The sequence below is a fragment of the Microcaecilia unicolor genome, chromosome 6 (assembly GCF_901765095.1).
Source record: "Microcaecilia unicolor chromosome 6, aMicUni1.1, whole genome shotgun sequence".
NCBI lineage: Eukaryota > Metazoa > Chordata > Amphibia > Gymnophiona > Siphonopidae > Microcaecilia > Microcaecilia unicolor.
Window position 1 is genome coordinate 116747704 of NC_044036.1, and position 19414 is coordinate 116767117.

Genomic DNA, 19414 nt, shown 5'->3' on the forward strand with positions numbered 1-19414 from the left:
TCAGGGCCGAGGCCGAAGAAGGTCGGTCTCGGGGGGGGCTGTATCGCAGGAGCCCTCAGGGTAGGAGGAGACCCACCCGAAGGCTCACCGCCACCAGCAGGGGAATGGACAGCCCTAACCTGCACTCCAGTCGAAGCACCACCGTCCGACGACATCAGCAACAGCGGAGGTCCCGGTACCACCGACGCCGACGCAGCCTTCCCATGTCTCGGTACCGACGATGCAGAGGGTCGATGCCGAGGTCGAAGGCCTTGATGCTGTCGACGTCGATGCGCTCGATGCCTCCGGTGCTGTTGTCGACGAAGAGCCCGAGAACAACACGTTCCACTGGGCCAATCTCGCTACCTGAGTCCTCTTCTGTAAAAGAGCACAAAGACTGCAGGCCTGCGGGCGGTGCCCAGCCCCCAGACACTGAAGACACGACGCGTGCCTATCAGTGAGCGAGACTACCCGGGCGCACTGGGTGTACTTCTTGAAGCCGCTGGGAGACTTCGATGACATGGGCGGAAAAATCATGCCAGCGAAATCAAAATTCGCGATGGTAACGAAGGGCACCAAAATAAGGGAGAGAAAAAAACCCCGTACCGAGGCCACAAAAAAGGCCTACCCCGAAAGCGAAAGGAAACTTACGTCGGGGAAACAAACTGGACACACGGGAAGGGACAAAGACCGAGGTCTTTTTTTTTTTTTTAGCGAAATCACGAAGACGCGCGAGGGTCAACTTGAGGGGCGCGAAACGGCGGCAAAACAAGACCGTCCCGAGCGCGGACAAAAGAAGACTGACGAACACGAGCCGGTTCGGGCGGGAAGATGGCCGCGCATGTGTGGTGCGCATGGGCGCGCGAGGACTAGCAAAGGCCTTTGATAGTGAAGTTTCCGATTGGAGGGGCTGCCGTGGACGTCACCCATCAGTGAGAACAAGCAGCCTGCTTGTCCTCGGAGAAGACTCACTTCTACTATCAACAGGCCACCTTTGAAACATTAGCTCAGTTTTGAGAATGCTTTATCAAACAAGCTTTCTATAGTGAATCTTTGATTTTCTAAACCAGTAAAAATACATAAAGGAATCAAAATGCTGAAATATTCTCCAAAACTGAAGATATGTTCCATAGGAATTAAACTTTGCCAAAGTAACTCACAACAGACTTCAAGAAGAAATGTTTGTATAAAATATAATCAGTTTGCAAGATTAATTTAGTATAGTGGTTGTACAAAGTTGCCTTTCAAAATTGTTCTCCTTTTGTTGCGTTGTATAGTCTGGAAGTAAAATGCATCAAATTAGTGTTTATTTCATGTAAGCCAAACAGCCGTACCCTGCAACAGCCAAGCGAAACAAATTCTTGAAATCAGGAAATAAGTATAAAATAATTGCAAAATTCTTCAATAGTCTTTGAAGCATGAGCAGAACAATTATTAAACGGGTATAGTACTACCAAGACCCTGTCTAGATCAGACCACCCATAAAAACTGAATGATAAGTCAAGGGAGACATCCAAGAGGTCGACAACTGTGAAAAAGCTACAGGCTTCCATGGCCAAGACAGAACTGTGCAGGCGAGATAAAACCCCAAGTCTATATGTTATGACAAGCCATTACTCAGAAAAGTACACCTAGAGTCTAATCTCACCAATGCGAAGAACACGTGCCAAAACATGTTCTATGACCTAATGAAAGTACCAGAACTTTTGGCATGAATGCAGTGCATTACTTCTGATGTAGATCCAACATAACATAACCCAGAGACCACCCCCAATGAATTGCAGTGGTGGCAGCATCACGTTATGGAGATGTTTCTCTGGCAGGGACTGGAGAAGTTGTCGGAACAGAACGAACAATGCATGGAGAAAGTTTAAAAAAAAAAAAAGTTCTGGAAAACACGTTGTCTTCTGCAAGAAAGCTGAAACTGGGATGAAGTTCACCTTTCAACACGACAATGACCTAAAGAGTGGCCAAGGAACAAAAAAACACCTTTGAGCAGCCCAGTCAAAATCCTGACCCTGATCCAAACAAACAATCTGTGGCAGGACTTGAAAACACTGTCCAGTGTTCCCAATTAACCTGATGAGAGTTGAACAGATTGGTAAAGCAGAATAGTCTAATATTGACAAATCCAGGTGTGTGAATCTATAACAGACCTATCCCAAAAGGCTCACAACTGAAATCATTGCTAAAGATGTTTCCACCAAGTACTGACTTGGTGAAGGAAGGACTGGTTGGATGGCAGCTTTTCCAATTTCTGCATTGACCCCATTCCCAAACACATTTTTCTCCTAAAAGATACTTTTGCAAGTTCAATATGGATCACAAATAAAATGACAGGACAGATTTCCTGGAGCTACAATAATCAAAAGCAAACTCAAATTAAATCCAACAGCATCAAAAATAGGCAAGCAGGCCTAGGGCCCTGTTTACTAAGGTGTGTTAGTGTTTTTAGCGCGCCTACACTTTAGCACACGCATTAACCATGTAGGCACGTACATGGTTAATGCGCGTTAAAAATGTTAACGCACCTATAATGCTGTAAACAGGGCCCCTAGTTATTCAATACACATTTTTGAAATAAAAAGGTTTTTAAGGCTTTTCTAAATAATCTGTAACTGGTAATGGATAGAAATTGTACTGGCAACCCCTTCCAAGATTTTGCAGCTTGATCAGCAAAAGATGCATTAAATAGTCTTCTTGATTTTTTCCTCTGGGATTCAGAAAATTAAAGGAATAAGCATTATGAAACGAGTAAGTTCCATTGTGATTATAATAAAGTTTAAACAAGTGATTGAAAACGATCTACTCTGAAGAATTTACAAATTTGTCTCCATTTCCTCATCAGGTGAAAGGATTTCTTAATCAAATGATTTAACTGAGATTAAAAAGATAAAGTATGGTCAAATAATATTCCTAAAGTCCTATTCTCAGAGGAAAGCGAGTATTCCCTGTCTTGGGATTTTTATTAAGTTACCTTGTAATAGTTTGTGGCACCCATCTATTAGCATAAATTTAGTCATTATTCAACTTTAAATGATGGCTACATATCGAATCTTCGATATTCATGCATTTTTGCACTGTTCCATTGGAAGAATCAAGAGATGACAGAACCAGTACTATAAACAGTGATATCAGCATATATAAAAATTTGAAAACCCAACTTTCTCCTGAATAAATCCAAGAACACTTAGAAAAACATTGAACACCATGGGAGACAATGGGGAACCCTGTGGGAACCCCACAAGAAGCTGATCGACCAAAAGAAAATCCCAGAATTCATTTTGACCTTGTAGGTTCTTTTTAAGAAACCTCTAAACCAACTCAGGACATTACCAAACTGTCCAGTAACAATAATAAGATATCAAAAGCTGATGAGAGATCAAACTGCATTATCAATGCTTTCTTCCCCTCATCAACTAGTGTCCTGGTTTCATCTAGCAGTGAACCCCACCACTGTTTCAGTGCTAAAATTGGAGCAAACTCCTGACTGAGAACTATGTTAAAATCTTATGATTCTCTAAGAACTGAGTTGAGAAACAACTAAATCTTCCATGATTTTGACAAATAATATGATGAAAGCTCAAAGGCCTGTAATTCGATATCACAGATGGGGTTCCTTAGGATCTTTCATAATTGGGTTAAAAATAATTTCATTAATACTAACTAAAAGCTTCCAAATTCTAGCAAGTGTTCATTAAAAAACATATTGAAGAAATGTTTTTAAATACAGCTTACTTGATTCACATCGTTTGCACATTCTAATGAATTTTCTACTCCACTAGAAGGTGATTTTGAATTCATGTTTTCTGAAGCTTCGGTTTCTTTAGGTTTGATGACTTCCTCCTAGAAGAAATATAAACCAGAATGTAAACCTTCATATGGACACAGTTTTCAAGCCCCCTTTTCTTGGTTAGATGTTAAGTGCAAACATTACATATGACCCTGCTGGCCCAAATGTGGCTGCATACAATATGCTTGTGCCAGAAAAAAAATTAATCAATTTTCCAAAATTGAACAGATCCATGCCCTGTCTATGCATGGAAAGTGTGCTTTTCTGGTCATACCTTCTCAGAACAACATAGTATACAGCTGAAAAAGGGAAGGGATGGGTAGCAAACATACTTGGGAGTAAACGTTTTTCTAGAAAGAACAAAAAAAAAAAAAAGTCACACTCTAAAAAAGGAAGCTCTTTAATTTAGAAAAAGATAAATGAGAAGATCAATGATTTATATGAAACCATGATGTATGAGGCTTAAGGCTAAAGGAAATAATTATTCACCATGTCCTATAATCCAAGAACAACATAGAAGGCTCCCAATGAAAACTATCAACAGGGCTTCAAAATAGGAACCATTTCACACAATAGACAGTAAACCTGTAGAGACAAATAGCATAACTGGGCTCATGGAGCCCATCCTTGATTAATTTATCTGTTTTTACTTGTTTCTTACTTTTGTTGTTATCGTAAACCATTCTGAATGGATTCATTTACCTAATAGTATAAACATTTTATACATAAATAATTGGTTATGAAAGGGATTAGACCAAATAATGGCAAAATCAATTACAGGGTATTTAATTTAACAGTCCAAGATGCCACCCTTGGTTAATGCAGTCCTACACTAATATGGCTAAAAATTAGAACATGATCCCCAAAATCCTTTTATTGCCCGGCTACAGCCATAATTTCGGTTTTGGACAAAACTGACTGTGTGTTTTTGGTGGAAGATGAAACTTTTTGCTTTGACATGTTGTCTCCCTTCCTCCAAACAGGAGTTCTCTCCCCCATGCCCACCTCAGGCCTATCTTAAAATCCCTGGCATTCTAGGGGTGTAGTCAGGGCAGAAATGGTCCCCAGTGTCAGGTTCTCAGGTTCAGAGCCCGCGGGGCTGGGTTCTGGAGCAAACGTGAGCCCTTGGGCTGCTGACGAGGAGTGACAGCAGCAGGTAAAACCCACCAACCAACGCTGGGCAAGCACACCGACACCAGCATGGACTGCAGGCACCGCCCAGCGAGCCGGAACACATGGACTGGAATCCCCCGGACTGGAGGACACAGGACTGGAACACACAGCTTCACCTGCACTTAGCTACTAAGCCCCCCAGGAGTTGAGCTCCTGGGTTCGAGTAGCTGGCAGGACTTACTGGATACCGGATGACACAGGGACCAGGACTGGAAACAGAAGTGCTCCTAAACCTAAACTGATCTACATGCTCCCAAGCCCTAAACCAGCAGGAGTGTTCCTAACAGTAAACTGACAAAAGGACTTCCTAAGCCCTATACTAAACAGGAGCTCCTAAGCCCTGCTCAAGAAAGGGACTTCCCTAAGCCCTAAACTAACAGAGCAGGGAACTAAACACAAAGCTAACACAGGTGCTACTAAGCACCAAGCTACAAGCAGAGCTCTACACTAACAAGCTAAACACAAAACTAACAAGCTACCTAAGCACTGCTCTAGCAAGCTAGATACAAAACTAACAAGGAGCTTCCTAAGCACTACTCTGGCAAGCAACCAGAAGAGCTCCTAGCATTTAAAGGGAAGACAGGGGAGCCACAAGGAAAAAGCAGGGAAGCTAACACATAAGCCAAAAGTGATTCTAAATCACCAAACACCAACAGCAAAGACTGCAATGCTCCCAATAGCACAAACACCAGAAGTACTTCTAACAGCAAACTCTGCAGTGTTCCTAACACCACCAAACCCTGAAGTACTTCTATCAGCAACAGAGCTTCCAAAGCCCTACACATAGCAATGCTTCCAAAACCAAGAGGGAAAAGCAGTAAAGCTAAACACAGTCACCAGTGCACACTGCACTAACACTAACCTGGACCTTAGCAAAAGCAAGCAGGGAAACTAGACACAAAGTCAGAAGTGCACACTGCACCACCCTACCTAAAGCAAACACAACCGTTGCCAAGACTCTGAAGGAAACAACACCACTTCCTTATCAAGGCCCTCCCTGATGATGTCACACTCCCTAGACCCAGGCAACAGCACACTGACCCAGAGAGCACACTGAAACCCATAGAGGCCCAACCCACACCAATGCAACACCGTGAAGCACTTGAAGCCAGCACACCCAAAGAGAGTTAGAGCTAACTCCGTCCACACACACAGCTGTAGTAAAGTGAAACAATTAGCCCCATGCTGCTGGAAGCTGCCAGCACAGAGAGACAGAGCCAGCTCAGAAAGGACAGACAAAAGAAACAGAAGCCAGCTAAGAAGCTGACCCCCAGAAAAGAGGTAAGTTTGAGAGGGGTTCTGACCCCAATCATAACACCCAGTCACTCCTGCCCATCTTGGCTCTGCTCTCAAAATGGTTGCCTGCTCACAGGAAAGAACTCAAAGTTAAAAAAAGAAGTGCTGAGGACAGTTCACAAAATAACAGCCCCTGTACTCTGCAGAAAGAGAACCGCTGGTCCCGCATGATCCCACTAGGTGGGAAGGCACTTGAGCAAGCACAGTAGACCGTTGAAAAACCTTTTACAGCTATAGAACATTGGGTAGAATCTGCATGAGGGTCCACTGGATGGTGTCAGCTATGTATGAGAATCGTAGTCCTGCTTGTCCTCAGAGAATAGATATAATACAGACACCATTACAATTAAAAATACACATTTTAATAAGTAGCCGATGGGGCAAGTGTGGTTGAGACATATAGACTTGACAAGATGACTAGCACAAAAAAAATCACCGGGATGAATGGCTAAACTGAAGGCAAATTATAGGCACACTTTAAGATATGAGGAACTGGTCTAAGTTACAGAATGTACAGAAAGGGGAAAGGGAAATGGGACTTGATATACTGCCTTTCTGAGGTTTTTGCAACTACATTCAAAGCAGTTTACATATATTCAGGTACTTATTTTGTACCAGCGGCAATGGAGGGTTAAGTGACTTGCCCAGTCACAAGGAGCTGCAGTGGGAATCGAACTCAGTTCCCCAGGATCAAAGTCCATTGCATGAACCACTAGGCTACTCCTCCACTCCAAGAAAGGTAGACCAGGTGCTAAGTGAGTAGATAGTCGCCACAGACTAGATTCTATATATAGCGCCTGAAAATTCTGCATGGAAAAAAATATGCCTAGGCATATTCTGTAAAGTACGCCTAAATTTTATAGCATAGGCTTAAATGTCTGTGCAGTATATGGTAAAATTAAGCCTTACCTGCTGACAATTTTCTTTCCTTTAGTAGCAGCAGATGAATCCAGGAACTGGTGGGTTTGTCCATCTACCAGGAGGTGGAGATAGAGATTACAGAGCTGAAGGCAGTGATACCAGACGGTCAGCTCCTCCTTCACGTCAGTACATGTCTCATCACCAAGCAGAATCAGACAAAAAAAAACAAACAAACAAACAAACAGGAAGCCTTCCTCACCAACCAAACACAACAGAAACTAGTCAGTCCGACTTAGAGAAACCATGACTGTGATGGACTCCTCTTCAGTGGTTTCTATTCTCTCTCTTTTTTTTTTTTTTTTTTTTTTTTTTTAAATAAAGACTAGGACAAGGACAGGCAAAACAAATGCAGCTGACCGAGGGCAGGATCTTGGATTCATCTGCTGCTACTAAAGGAAAGAAAATCATCAGCAGGTAAGGCATAATTTTACCTTCCTTAGCGTATGCAGCAGATGAATCCAGGAACTGGTGGGATGTACCAAAGCAATCCCTTATTAGGGTCGGAAGTCGCAGCTCCCTGAGACAGAAGCTGCTGCTGCAAAGGCAGCATCCGAATAGCTAAAGCACACCCATTTTGCCCAAGAGGTAGATAGCAACCAGGTGCAAAGTCAGAGAAGAGCCCAACACTCTCTCCCAGAAGCAGGCTAACGCCACTTGCACTCGAAGCGAATTAGAGGCCAAGCCCTTCTGCAATCCATCCTGCAGAAAGAAATCTATCGCTGAGGAACAGTACCCACTATTATTATTATTATTTACTGCATTTGTATCCCACATTTTCCCACCTATTTGCAGGCTCAATGTAGCTTACAGAGTTTTGTTATGAAACCCAAGAGTGGGCCGCAACAATGCCTCATAAAATCCTCTACACCCGAAAATACGCAATAGAAGTGGACCACATACAAGCTCGCAATACAGCAGTAATCACTGTGTCCAAAGAACTCTGCTCCTCAGACTCAACCTCTCAGAAAACCAGGCCTAAGACCAAAGCAAGAGGTATCCTCTATTCTGTAACGGACCCTGAAGGAAGATCCCAGAGTCGAGCAGAATTCAAAATAAAGGTGCCACCAGGAGCCGCACCAGATCCATATACCAAGGGCGCCTGTGAGCACAGCCCACGGCACTACCTCCAAAGTAGCCGCCACAGAGCCCAAGACATGAATGCACTGCCAGGCCCGAGGACTCGGCACCCCGAGCAGACTGCGCACCCAAGTCTGAAGCTAGATCCTCCAGTTCTCTGTCAAGAAAAAATCGTACCAGAGTTGTCTGGGCCAGGACAAGGTGGCTCATTTGAAGGGTGACCACCCAGCCTAAGGATTCCAACAGCGAAAAGACTAAGGAAGATTAACTCTCGGTACTCATCTAGAATGGGGTGCACTCCGATGCAGTCCTTGCGGAGAATGCCGCAACACTCCCAAACCTAGGAAAAGGTGCATGGAGCCATAGCCATGATGAAAGGCAAAACCTGGAACCGAAATGAATGTCCAGAACGGCCAACCAGAGAAACCGCAGATGAGGGGGCAAAAAAGGAAAAAGCAGAAATGCTTCCTAGAGGAAAAGAGCAGGTAAGAATGCTAAATTGAAGTAGTTCTGCAATATAGCTAGCTGTCCAATACAAAGAAAAAAATGTGAAAGTGCAATAAAAGCCTTACAGCAACATACAGCTAGCTAGAGGTGCCAAAGATACAGTGGAAGCTGGAGCTGGTATGCAATAGTTTGACCAGTGTCAGAGTGCAATACTAGAAAAGCAGAGCTGCTGTGGGAAACAACAGCTAACCTTTGGCACTGTAGCATAGTGTAAGCTGTCCCAGCTATGCAAGGGAAAATTAGGTTCTTACCTTGGTAATTTTCTTTCCTTTAGTCACAGCAGATGAATCCATTACCTGATGGGTTGTATCCGCCTACCAGCAGGTGGAGATAGAGAACACTGAAGAATCACAGTGAACCTTGGACGGCTATCCCCATCTGCCTTCAGTATTTGAAATTTCCAAAGCAGAGTGAATAAGAAAGGTAACATCACAAACTTTCCTCACCTCACAGCGAACAAATGCCTCAGAACCGGAGCAATAACCACACAAAGGAGGGACGAACTCAACCTCCTGCAATAGAACAGCATGTAGAAACTTTAAGAACTGTTCATCAACTCCTCCTGATGAGATACAATATCTGCATGAAAGAAATGAACAAAAACAAAAAATCAGACAGGGAGGGATCATGGATTCATCTGCTGTGACTAAAGGAAAGAAAATTACCAAGAACCTAATTTTCCCTTCCTTGTCATCAACAGCAGATGAATCCATTAACTGATGGGATGTACAAAAGCACTCCCTAAGTAGGGTGGGAACCAGCAACTCCGTGAGCCAGTACCTGCGCTCCAAATGCGCGTCCTGTTTTGCTGCCACATCCAGCCTGTAATGCCGTACAAACGAGAGCTGAGAAGCCCAAGTAGCTGCACGACAGATCACTTGAAGAGAAAGGACACCTGTTTCAGCCCACGAGGAGGAAATCGCTCTCGTGGAATGCGCTTTAAATGCTTCAGGGGGATACACAGAAAAGATGACTTCTCTGAGCCAACGGGCTATAGTGGCCTTAGATGCCAGGCACCCATGTCAAGGACCTGTCAACAAGGCTGAAGAACTGGGGAACTTTGGCATTGCAAGCCATGGCCATGAGATCCATTACTGGTCTTCCCCAATGTTGACAGATCAGCTGAAAAGCAAAGTCTGACAGCGTCCATTCCGCTGCGCCCAAAAGAGTCCGGCTGAGAAAATCCACTTGAACATTGTCTTGATCCGCAATGTGTGCTGCTGAGACAGACTCTGAACATGCGCTTCCGCCCATACTAGAAGACGAGATGCTTCCAATGCCAAGGGAAGACTGCGAGTGCCCCCCTGCCGATTGATGTAGGCCACCGTCGTGGTGTTGTCCAAGAATACACGAACCGCCTGCCCCTGCAGAAGGTCCTGAAAACTCCGCAGCGCATTCACGACTGCTCACAACTCCAGAAGATTTATCGGCCAAGTCGCTTCGAGAGGGGTCCACGATCCCTGGGCTACTCAATGAAGACAATGTCACGACTACCACCCAATTGGGAGACGCCAGAGAAACACCCTTCTGCAAATTGGCTGACCGGAGCCACCATGCGAGACTGTCCCTGGTCCGGCTCGACCAAGGAAGGCATCGTTAATAATCCAGCGACGTTGGCAACCATCTGCTCAAAAGGAAATTCTGAAGAGGCCGCATGTGAACCCTTGCCCATGGAATGACCTCCAAGGTCGCCGTCATGGAACCGAGGAGTTGAACATAGTCCCACACTCGGGGAGCGCGACAACTCAATAAGGTCCGTACCTGAGAAAGCAATTTGATCCTTTGCCCCTCGGGGAAAAACACCTTCCCCCGCTTCGTATCAAATTGCACACCAAGATACTCCAGACTGAGTAGGAACCAGATGACTCTTGTCCATATTGACCACCCAACCTAAAGATTGCAACACTGCAATCACTCGGTCGGTGACCACTCGACTCTCCTCTGCTGTAGTCGCCCGAATCAGCCAGTCGTTGAGATATGGATGCACTCGAATCCCCTCCTTCCACAGGAATGCCGCCACCACCACCATGACCTTGGAAAAAAAAGTGTGTGGGGCCGTAGCCATTTCCGAAAGGAAGGGCCCAAAACTGGAAGTGCTGACCCAGCATTGCAAATCTGAGAAATCTCTGATGGGGCTGCCAAATGGAAATGTGCAGGTAAGCTTCCCTCAAAATCGAGAGCAGTCAAAAACTCACCTGGTTGAACAGCAGCAATAACTGCCCTTAATGTCTCCGTGCGGAAGTGACGAACCCGCAAAAACTGGTTTACTTTTCTGAGATCGAGAATTGGCCGAAAAGCCCCTCCCTTCTTTGGAACCACAAAGAAGATGGAGTACCGACCTGTGCGCCTTTCGAGAGGAGGAACAGGCACGACAGCCCCTATCCTCAGCAGGTCTCGCAAACACTGCAGAACCGCTGTCCTCTTGGCCCGCGATACACAGCGGGACTCCAGAAAAAAAAGTCTGTGACGGGAAAGAAGAATTCTAGATTGTAACCTTCTCGCACCACATAGAGGACCCTACTGGTCCGAAGTAATTCTGGCCCACTATGGAAGAAACAGAGAAAGCCGACCACCAATCTGCTCTCCTCCCGAGTGGACCTGCGCCCCATCACTGGGAGGCCCAAGAAGGAGCCCCCTGACAAGAGGGGGGGTCCAGCAGGACGCTTCTTGTTGCGAAAGGAAGAATGCTGCCCAAAACGAGGATGCTGAAAGGCTGCGTTGGATCTCCCAGGGCGATACAGTCGCGTCTCTCTGAAATATGACCTCGAGGCTCCCTGCCAGGAAGTGGACTTGGGTCTCTATCCTCTGGAAGACGCTGAGATTTGGAATCCCCCAAATCTTTAACAATCTTTTCTAGGTCTTCCCCCAAAAGCAATTTCCCTCGGAAAGGCAATTTAATGAGCCGTTTCTTAGAGACCATATCTGCGGCCCAATGTCAGAGCCGCAGAAGACGCCAAGAGGAAACGGTCAAGGCCATGAGTTTGGCCGAAGCACGGACCAAATCATACAAGGCATCCGCCAAGTACGCCAGCCCAATATCCATCAGCGGCATCGGAGGCGTTCCCAGCATATCAGACTCAAATCGAATCCATGACAGAATGTAGCCAACTGACAAGCTCTAGCCTCATAAGAACTACAAACAGAAGCTTGAAGTGTCAAAGCGGCCACCTCAAAGGCACATTTTAAAGAGACCTCTAGCCATCTGTCTTGCATATCCTTAAGTGCCACACCACCTTCCACTGGAAGAGTAGTCTTCTTAGTGACCACCCTCACTAGGGCATCCACCCTAGATAGAGCAAACTGCTCTAAATGGTCCGCTGAAACCGGATACAGCCTGGCCATAGCCCTGGCCACTTTCAGCCCCCATCTGGATCCGCCCACTGGGCCGAAATCAACTCTTCAATAGCTTCATGTACCAGAAAGGCCTTAGAAGGTCGTCTGGTACTAGCCATCTTGGGATTGACCGCTTGAGAAGCCGCAACCTCAGGGTCTTCTATATTCAGGGCTTCCAGCGCCTGAGAGATAAAGGAGGACAACTCTTCCTTATGGAAAATCCTCATGGCGGAAGAGTCCTCCGGTTGGTCAGTGAGGACACCGTCCTCCACCCCTGTCTGCTCCGAGACAGCCACCATGGAGGGAGCTGCAGGCGACTGTATGCAGGACCCCTCCTCAGACCACCAAAAAAGCCTAGGCTTTTTAAGGGAGGAGAAATCCTCTGGAGAAAAAACCCAAATCTCTTGGTTACCCCCTGAGAGGATCAAAGGCCGAAGCTGTCGCAGCCGCATGAGGAGGGGGGACAAGGTCCTTTTCAACAAAAATGCCTGATGGAGTAGCAAAATAAACTCTGGCATAAACCCCTCCCAGCAACGGAGGTCGCAGCTATGGCACCTGCACGACTGCCCACAGTGCCTGACGCCCCCCCCCCCCCCCCCCGACTCCCCTACCAGTGGAGAAGCTTTGCCCAAAACCGCTACCGGAGCCTGCTCCATGACCGACCGCAAAATGGCGCGAGAATCGCCAGGCTCTGGGCGGGAAAGCACGCTCTTGGGGGGGGGGGGGGTACTGCTCCGTCGAGTCCCGCAAAATCAGCGCACCCCGCGCTGCAAAGGCCCACCGCCAAACACCGTTTCCCGCATTGGGAACAGCGTTTTACCGCCCCCGCTGCCATCGCCCATCCCCGAACAGGAACCCAGCAGGACTTACCCCGGACCGGGAAAGCGCAGGAACTGACAGCTGAGCCGAAGAAAAAAACAAAACTCTCCAACTCCACTTCGAGGCAGGCTCAGTCAAGCAGGAGGACTCGGACAGCAGTAACACAAACCTGCTCTCAGCAAAAACACACTTCCCTGTGCTTCTCTGTTTCTCTTTTAAATAAATTCTATGGTTCTCTTTTTTTCTTTTTTTTTTAGTGAGGAGGCAGAAACAAACAGGGAAGGAAAGGAACAGCAAAAGCCTGTTCAGAGGGAATTTGAGGTGCAGCAGGGGCCCAACAACTGAGTATGCTGCCAAAGGGGACACCACCAAGTCCGACACCCCCGGCTCAAACTGGCCACTGGCCCAGGAGCTGGAGAAAAGCTGTCCACCACCTGCTGAGATAGAGACATACTAACTGAGGAAGGAGCTGGCCGTCTGGCATCACTGCCTTTAGTTTATCTCTATCTCCACCTGCTGGTAGGTGGACTTAACCTACTAGTTCCTGGATTCATCTGCTGCAAGTGACAAGGAAACTGCCAATATAAAGACAGTTCCACAAAGGAAGTGAGGGAAACTTTGCGTTGTTAGAATACCTATTTTCAAGGGCCAAGGGATTACCTATCACCACTCCATTTACCAGCAATACATTATTTCCCCCAGGTATCAAGTTATCAACCTTTTAACACTGGGAGGTGATGGGGAGTTGCACCTGATGAAATCCCATCATTCTGCGTACTTTCAAATGGTGCAGAGAGTAGGAGCTAGCAAAATTAAAGTCCAAATAACTAAGAGACAGAGATAGGAGACATGCTCTATTAAGTGGCTGATTGCAACCCTGTATCAATGTTTAAAGGAATGGCCCTCCTTTCCCAATGTCCATAGGGAGATCATCTTTTGTCACTTTATCTTTCTGCAGTGCCTTTGATTTGGTAAATCATAATATACTTTTACAGCATCTGATGGATCTTCAATATTTCTGGTCTTGTGGTTTTGGATATCAGGGGCTCAAGATCTCACATCCTCCATAACGGATTTGCTTTCAGTACCTTTTGTTTTATAACCTCGTCTTCATTTACCAGGGAACCAATATCTTCCTGTGAAGACTGTGGGGGTGTTGCAGGGTCTTCTTTGCAAAACACATTCCAGCTAGGAAACCTGTAAAATAGGAAGAAAGAAAATAAAGTCAGCAATCTTTTGAGAGGACTGATCAGATTCTAAGCATTGCTCTCCATGACTACAGACGTCCTAAGAACACCAATGTTACAGCTCTGGCAAGCAGAAAAACTAGGCAACATAAATCCAAAGATAACCACCCAAAGGGTGGAGGTGCACTAGTTCCTACGTCAAAGGATGCAGAAGCAAAAAGTAGGAAGGGTGGGCTCTTCTCAAATACCGGAGGAGACATGATGATGGAAATCATGTCTTTATTGCAAAAAAAAAACCTCCGACAACACAGCAGCCGTGTTTCGGTGTGCAAAGCGCTTTGCTCAGGAGTCTACAAGATATACAAATTTTCAAAACCTTATGATGTATAGCTGATTATGTAAAAAGGATGTCTTTATTAAATCAGTACACATACAACGATATAAATATAATCCAAAGTTTAACGGGGTCTTACACTGGACTGTCCAAAAAGCTTCAATGAAGAAACACTGAAGCTATTTGGACAGTCCAGCGTAAAACCTCGTTAAACTTTGGATTATATTTATATCGTTTTATGTGTACTGATTTAATAAAGGCATCATTTTTACATAATCAGCTATACATCATAAGGTTTTGAAAATTGTATAAACTAGGCAACCTGCCATCATTTAAAGTTTGTTTATAAAAATGTATTACAAATATGAGCAAAACTAAAACCAGCCTCTACAAGAAATTAAACCCAGGAGGCTAGTACCAACTGAGTAAAGCCAATGCGTGCTCTCCTTTTTAAATGCACACAATAGTATTCATACTTAAAGACATCTGGATTATTTGATAGTTATGATACTCTTTAATAACAGTGATGTGAACCCCCACCACCACCTTCCCCTATTACTGCATATATTGATGGTCTTATGGACAAGTGGATTAACCCATTTTTCACACCTAAAGTGGTTGGCTCAGTTGTCTATATGGCCAATTGGGATAGCGAATGCTACATACCTGTAGAAGGTATTCTCCGAGGACAGCAGGCTGATTGTTCTCACTGATGGGTGACGTCCACGGCAGCCCCTCCAATCGGAAACTTCACTAGCAAAGTCCTTTGCTAGCCCTCGCGCGCCCGCGCGCACCGCGCATGCGCGGCCGTCTTCCCGCCCGAAACCGGCTCGAGCCGGCCAGTCCAGTATGTAGCAAGACAATACACTTCAAGGGAAGACACAACTCCAAAGGGGAGGCGGGCGGGTTTGTGAGAACAATCAGCCTGCTGTCCTCGGAGAATACCTTCTACAGGTATGTAGCATTCGCTTTCTCCGAGGACAAGCAGGCTGCTTGTTCTCACTGATGGGGTATCCCTAGCCCCCAGGCTCACTCAAAACAACAACCATGGTCAATTGGGCCTCGCAACGGCGAGGACATAACTGAGATTGACCTAAAAAATTTACCAACTAACTGAGAGTGTAGCCTGGAACAGAACAAACAGGGCCCTCGGGGGGTGGAGTTGGATCCTAAAGCCCAAACAGGTTCTGAAGAACTGACTGCCCGAACCGACTGTCGCGTCGGGTATCCTGCTGCAGGCAGTAATGAGATGTGAATGTGTGGACAGATGACCACGTCGCAGCTTTGCAAATTTCCTCCATGGTGGCTGACTTCAAGTGGGCTACCGACGCTGCCATGGCTCTAACATTATGAGCCGTGACATGACCCTCAAGAGCCAGCCCAGCCTGGGCGTAAGTGAAGGAAATGCAATCTGCTAGCCAATTGGATATGGTGCGTTTCCCTACAGCCACTCCCCTCTTGTTGGGATCAAAAGAAACAAACAATTGGGCGGACTGTCTGTGGGGCTGTGTCCGCTCCAGATAGAAGGCCAATGCTCTCTTGCAGTCCAATGTGTGCAGCTGACGTTCAGCAGGGCAGGAATGAGGACGGGGAAAGAATGTTGGCAAGACAATTGACTGGTTCAGATGGAACTCCGACACAACCTTTGGCAGAAACTTAGGGTGAGTGCGGAGGACTACTCTGTTGTGATGAAATTTGGTGTAAGGGGCCTGGGCTACCAGGGCCTGAAGCTCACTGACTCTACGAGCCGAGGTAACTGCCACCAAGAAAATGACCTTCCAGGTCAAGTACTTCGGATGGCAGGAATTCAGTGGCTCGAAAGGAGGTTTCATCAGCTGGGTGAGAATGACATTGAGATCCCATGACACTGTAGGAGGCTTGACAGGGGGCTTTGACAAAAGCAAACCTCTCATGAAGCGAACAACTAAAGGCTGTCCTGAGATCGGCTTACCTTCCACTTGGTAATGGTATGCACTGATTGCACTAAGGTGAACCCTTACGGAGTTGGTCTTCAGACCAGACTCCGACAAGTGGAGAAGGTATTCAAGCAGGGTCTGTGTAGGACAAGAGCGAGGATCTAGGGCCTTGCTGTCACACCAGACGGCAAACCTCCTCCAATGAAAGAAGTAACTTCTCTTAGTGGAGTCTTTCCTGGAAGCAAGCAAGATGCGGGAGACACCCTCTGGCAGACCCAAAGAGGCAAAGTCTACGCCCTCAACATCCAGGCCGTGAGAGCCAGGGACTGGAGGTTGGGATGCAGCAGAGCCCCTTCGTCCTGCGTGATGAGGGTCGGAAAACACTCCAATCTCCACGGTTCTTCGGAGGATAACTCCAGAAGAAGAGGGAACCAGATCTGACGCGGCCAAAAGGGAGCAATCAGAATCATGGTGCCTCGGTCTTGCTTGAGTTTCAACAAAGTCTTCCCCACCAGAGGAATGGGAGGATAAGCATACAGCAGACCTTCCCCCCAATCCAGGAGGAAGGCATCCGACGCCAGTCTGCCGTGGGCCTGAAGCCTGGAACAGAACTGAGGGACCTTGTGGTTCACTTGAGATGCGAAGAGATCTACCAGGGGGGTGCCCCACGCCCGGAAGATCTGTCGCACCACACGGGAATTGAGCGACCACTCGTGAGGTTGCATAATCCTGCTCAACCTGTCGGCCAGACTGTTGTTTACGCCTGCCAGATATGTGGCTTGGAGCACCATGCCTTGACGGCGAGCCCAGAGCCACATGCTGACGGCTTCCTGACACAGGGGGCGAGATCCGGTGCCCCCCTGCTTGTTGACATAGTACATGGCAACCTGATTGTCTGTCTGAATTTGGATAATTTGGTGGGACAGCCGATCTCTGAAAGCCTTCAGAGCGTTCCAGATCGCTCGCAACTCCAGAAGATTGATCTGTAGATCGCTTTCTTGGAGGGACCACCTTCCTTGGGTGTGAAGCCCATCGACATGAGCTCCCCATCCCAGGAGAGACGCATCCGTGGTCAGCACTTTTTGAGGCTGAGGAATTTGGAAGGGACGTCCCAGAGTCAAATTGGAGCAAATCGTCCACCAATACAGGGATTCGAGAAAACTCGTGGACAGGTGGATCACGTCCTCTAGACCCCCGGCGGCCTGATACCACTGGGAGGCTAGGGTCCATTGAGCAGATCTCATGTGAAGGCGGGCCATGGGAGTCACATGAACTGTGGAGGCCATGTGGCCCAGCAATCTCAACATCTGCCGAGCTGTGATCTGCTGGGACGCTCGCACCCGCGAGACGAGGGACAACAAGTTGTTGGCCCTCGCCTCTGGGAGATAGGCGCGAGCCGTCCGAGAATCCAGCAGGGCTCCGATGAATTCGAGTTTCTGCACTGGGAGAAGATGGGACTTTGGGTAATTTATCACAAACCCCAGTAGCTCCAGGAGGCGAATAGTCATCTGCATGGACTGCAGGGCTCCTGCCTCGGATGTGTTCTTCACCAGCCAATCGTCGAGATATGGGAACACGTGCACCCCCAGCCTGCGAAGCGCCGCTGCTACCACAGCTAGGCACTTTGTGAACACCCTGGGCGCAGAGGCGAGCCCAAAGGGTAGCACACAGTACTGGAAGTGGCGTGCGCCCAGCTGAAATCGCAGATACTGTCTGTGAGCTGGCAGTATCGGGATGTGTGTGTAGGCATCCTTCAAGTCCAGAGAGCATAGCCAATCGTTTTGCTGAATCATGGGGAGAAGGGTGCCCAGGGAAAGCATCCTGAACTTTTCTTTTACGAGATATTTGTTCAGGGCCCTTAGGTCTAGGATGGGACGCATCCCCCCTGTTTTCTTTTCCACAAGGAAGTACCTGGAATAGAACCCCAGCCTTCTTGCCCGGATGGCACGGGCTCGACCGCATTGGCGCTGAGAAGGGCGGAGAGTTCCTCTGCAAGTACCTGCTTGTGCTGGAAGCTGTAGGACTGAGCTCCCGGTGGACAATTTGGAGGTTGAGAGGCCAAATTGAGGGTGTATCCTTGCCGGACTATTTGGAGAACCCACTGATCGGAGGTTATAAGAGGCCACCTTTGGTGAAAAGCTTTCAACCTCCCTCCGACAGGCAGGTCGCCCGGCACTGACACTTGGATGTCGGCTATGCTCTGCTGGAGCCAGTCAAAAGCTCGCCCCTTGCTTTTGCTGGGGAGCCGCGGGGCCTTGCTGATTCGCACGCTGCTGACGAGAGCGAGCGCGCTGGGGCTTAGCCTGGGCCGCAGGCTGTCGGGAAGGAGGATTGTACCTACGCTTGCCAGAAGTATAGGGAACAGTCTTCCTTCCCCCGAAAAATCGTCTACCTGTAGAGGTAGAAGCTGAAGGCTGCCGGCGGGCGAACTTGTCGAATGCGGTGTCCCGCTGGTGGAGAGACTCTACCACCTGCTCGACTTTTTCGCCAAAAATGTTATCCGCACGGCAAGGCAAGTCCGTAATCCGCTGCTGGACTCTATTCTCCAGGTCGGCGGCACGCAGCCATGAGAGCCTGCGCATCACCACACCTTGAGCAGCGGCCCTGGACGCAACATCAAAAGTGTCATAAACTCCTCTGGCCAGGAATTTTCTGCACGCCTTCAGCTGCCTGACCACCTCCTGAAAAGGCTTGGCTTGCTCAGGGGGAAGAGCATCAACCAAGCCCGCCAACTGCCGCACATTATTCCGCATGTGTATGCTCGTGTAGAGCTGGTAAGACTGGATCTTGGACACGAGCATAGAGGAATGGTAGGCCTTCCTCCCAAAGGAGTCTAAGGTTCTAGCGTCCTTGCCCGGGGGCGCCGAAGCATGTTCCCTAGAACTCTTAGCCTTCTTTAGGGCCAAATCCACAACTCCAGAGTCATGAGGCAACTGAGTGCGCATCAGCTCTGGGTCCCCATGGATCCGGTACTGGGACTCGATCTTCTTGGGAATGTGGGGATTAGTTAATGGTTTGGTCCAGTTCGCAAGCAATGTCTTCTTCAGGACATGGTGCAAGGGAACAGTGGACGCTTCCT

General features: G+C 47.5%; 1 protein-coding gene across 5 annotated transcripts in view; it reads right to left on the bottom strand.

Annotated features, from left to right (window-relative positions):
- SUCO (SUN domain containing ossification factor) overlaps window positions 1-19414 on the bottom strand; it is a 256708-nt gene that overhangs the window by 210526 nt on the left and 26768 nt on the right. For all 5 annotated transcript variants that reach the window (XM_030208502.1, XM_030208500.1, XM_030208501.1 and 2 more), the window contains exons 2-3: window positions 13987-14095; window positions 3718-3825 (exon numbers count right to left, since the gene is read on the bottom strand). In XM_030208502.1, the coding sequence (XP_030064362.1) occupies window positions 3718-3825; window positions 13987-14095 (217 nt within the window). The remainder of the gene's footprint in view (window positions 1-3717; window positions 3826-13986; window positions 14096-19414) is intronic.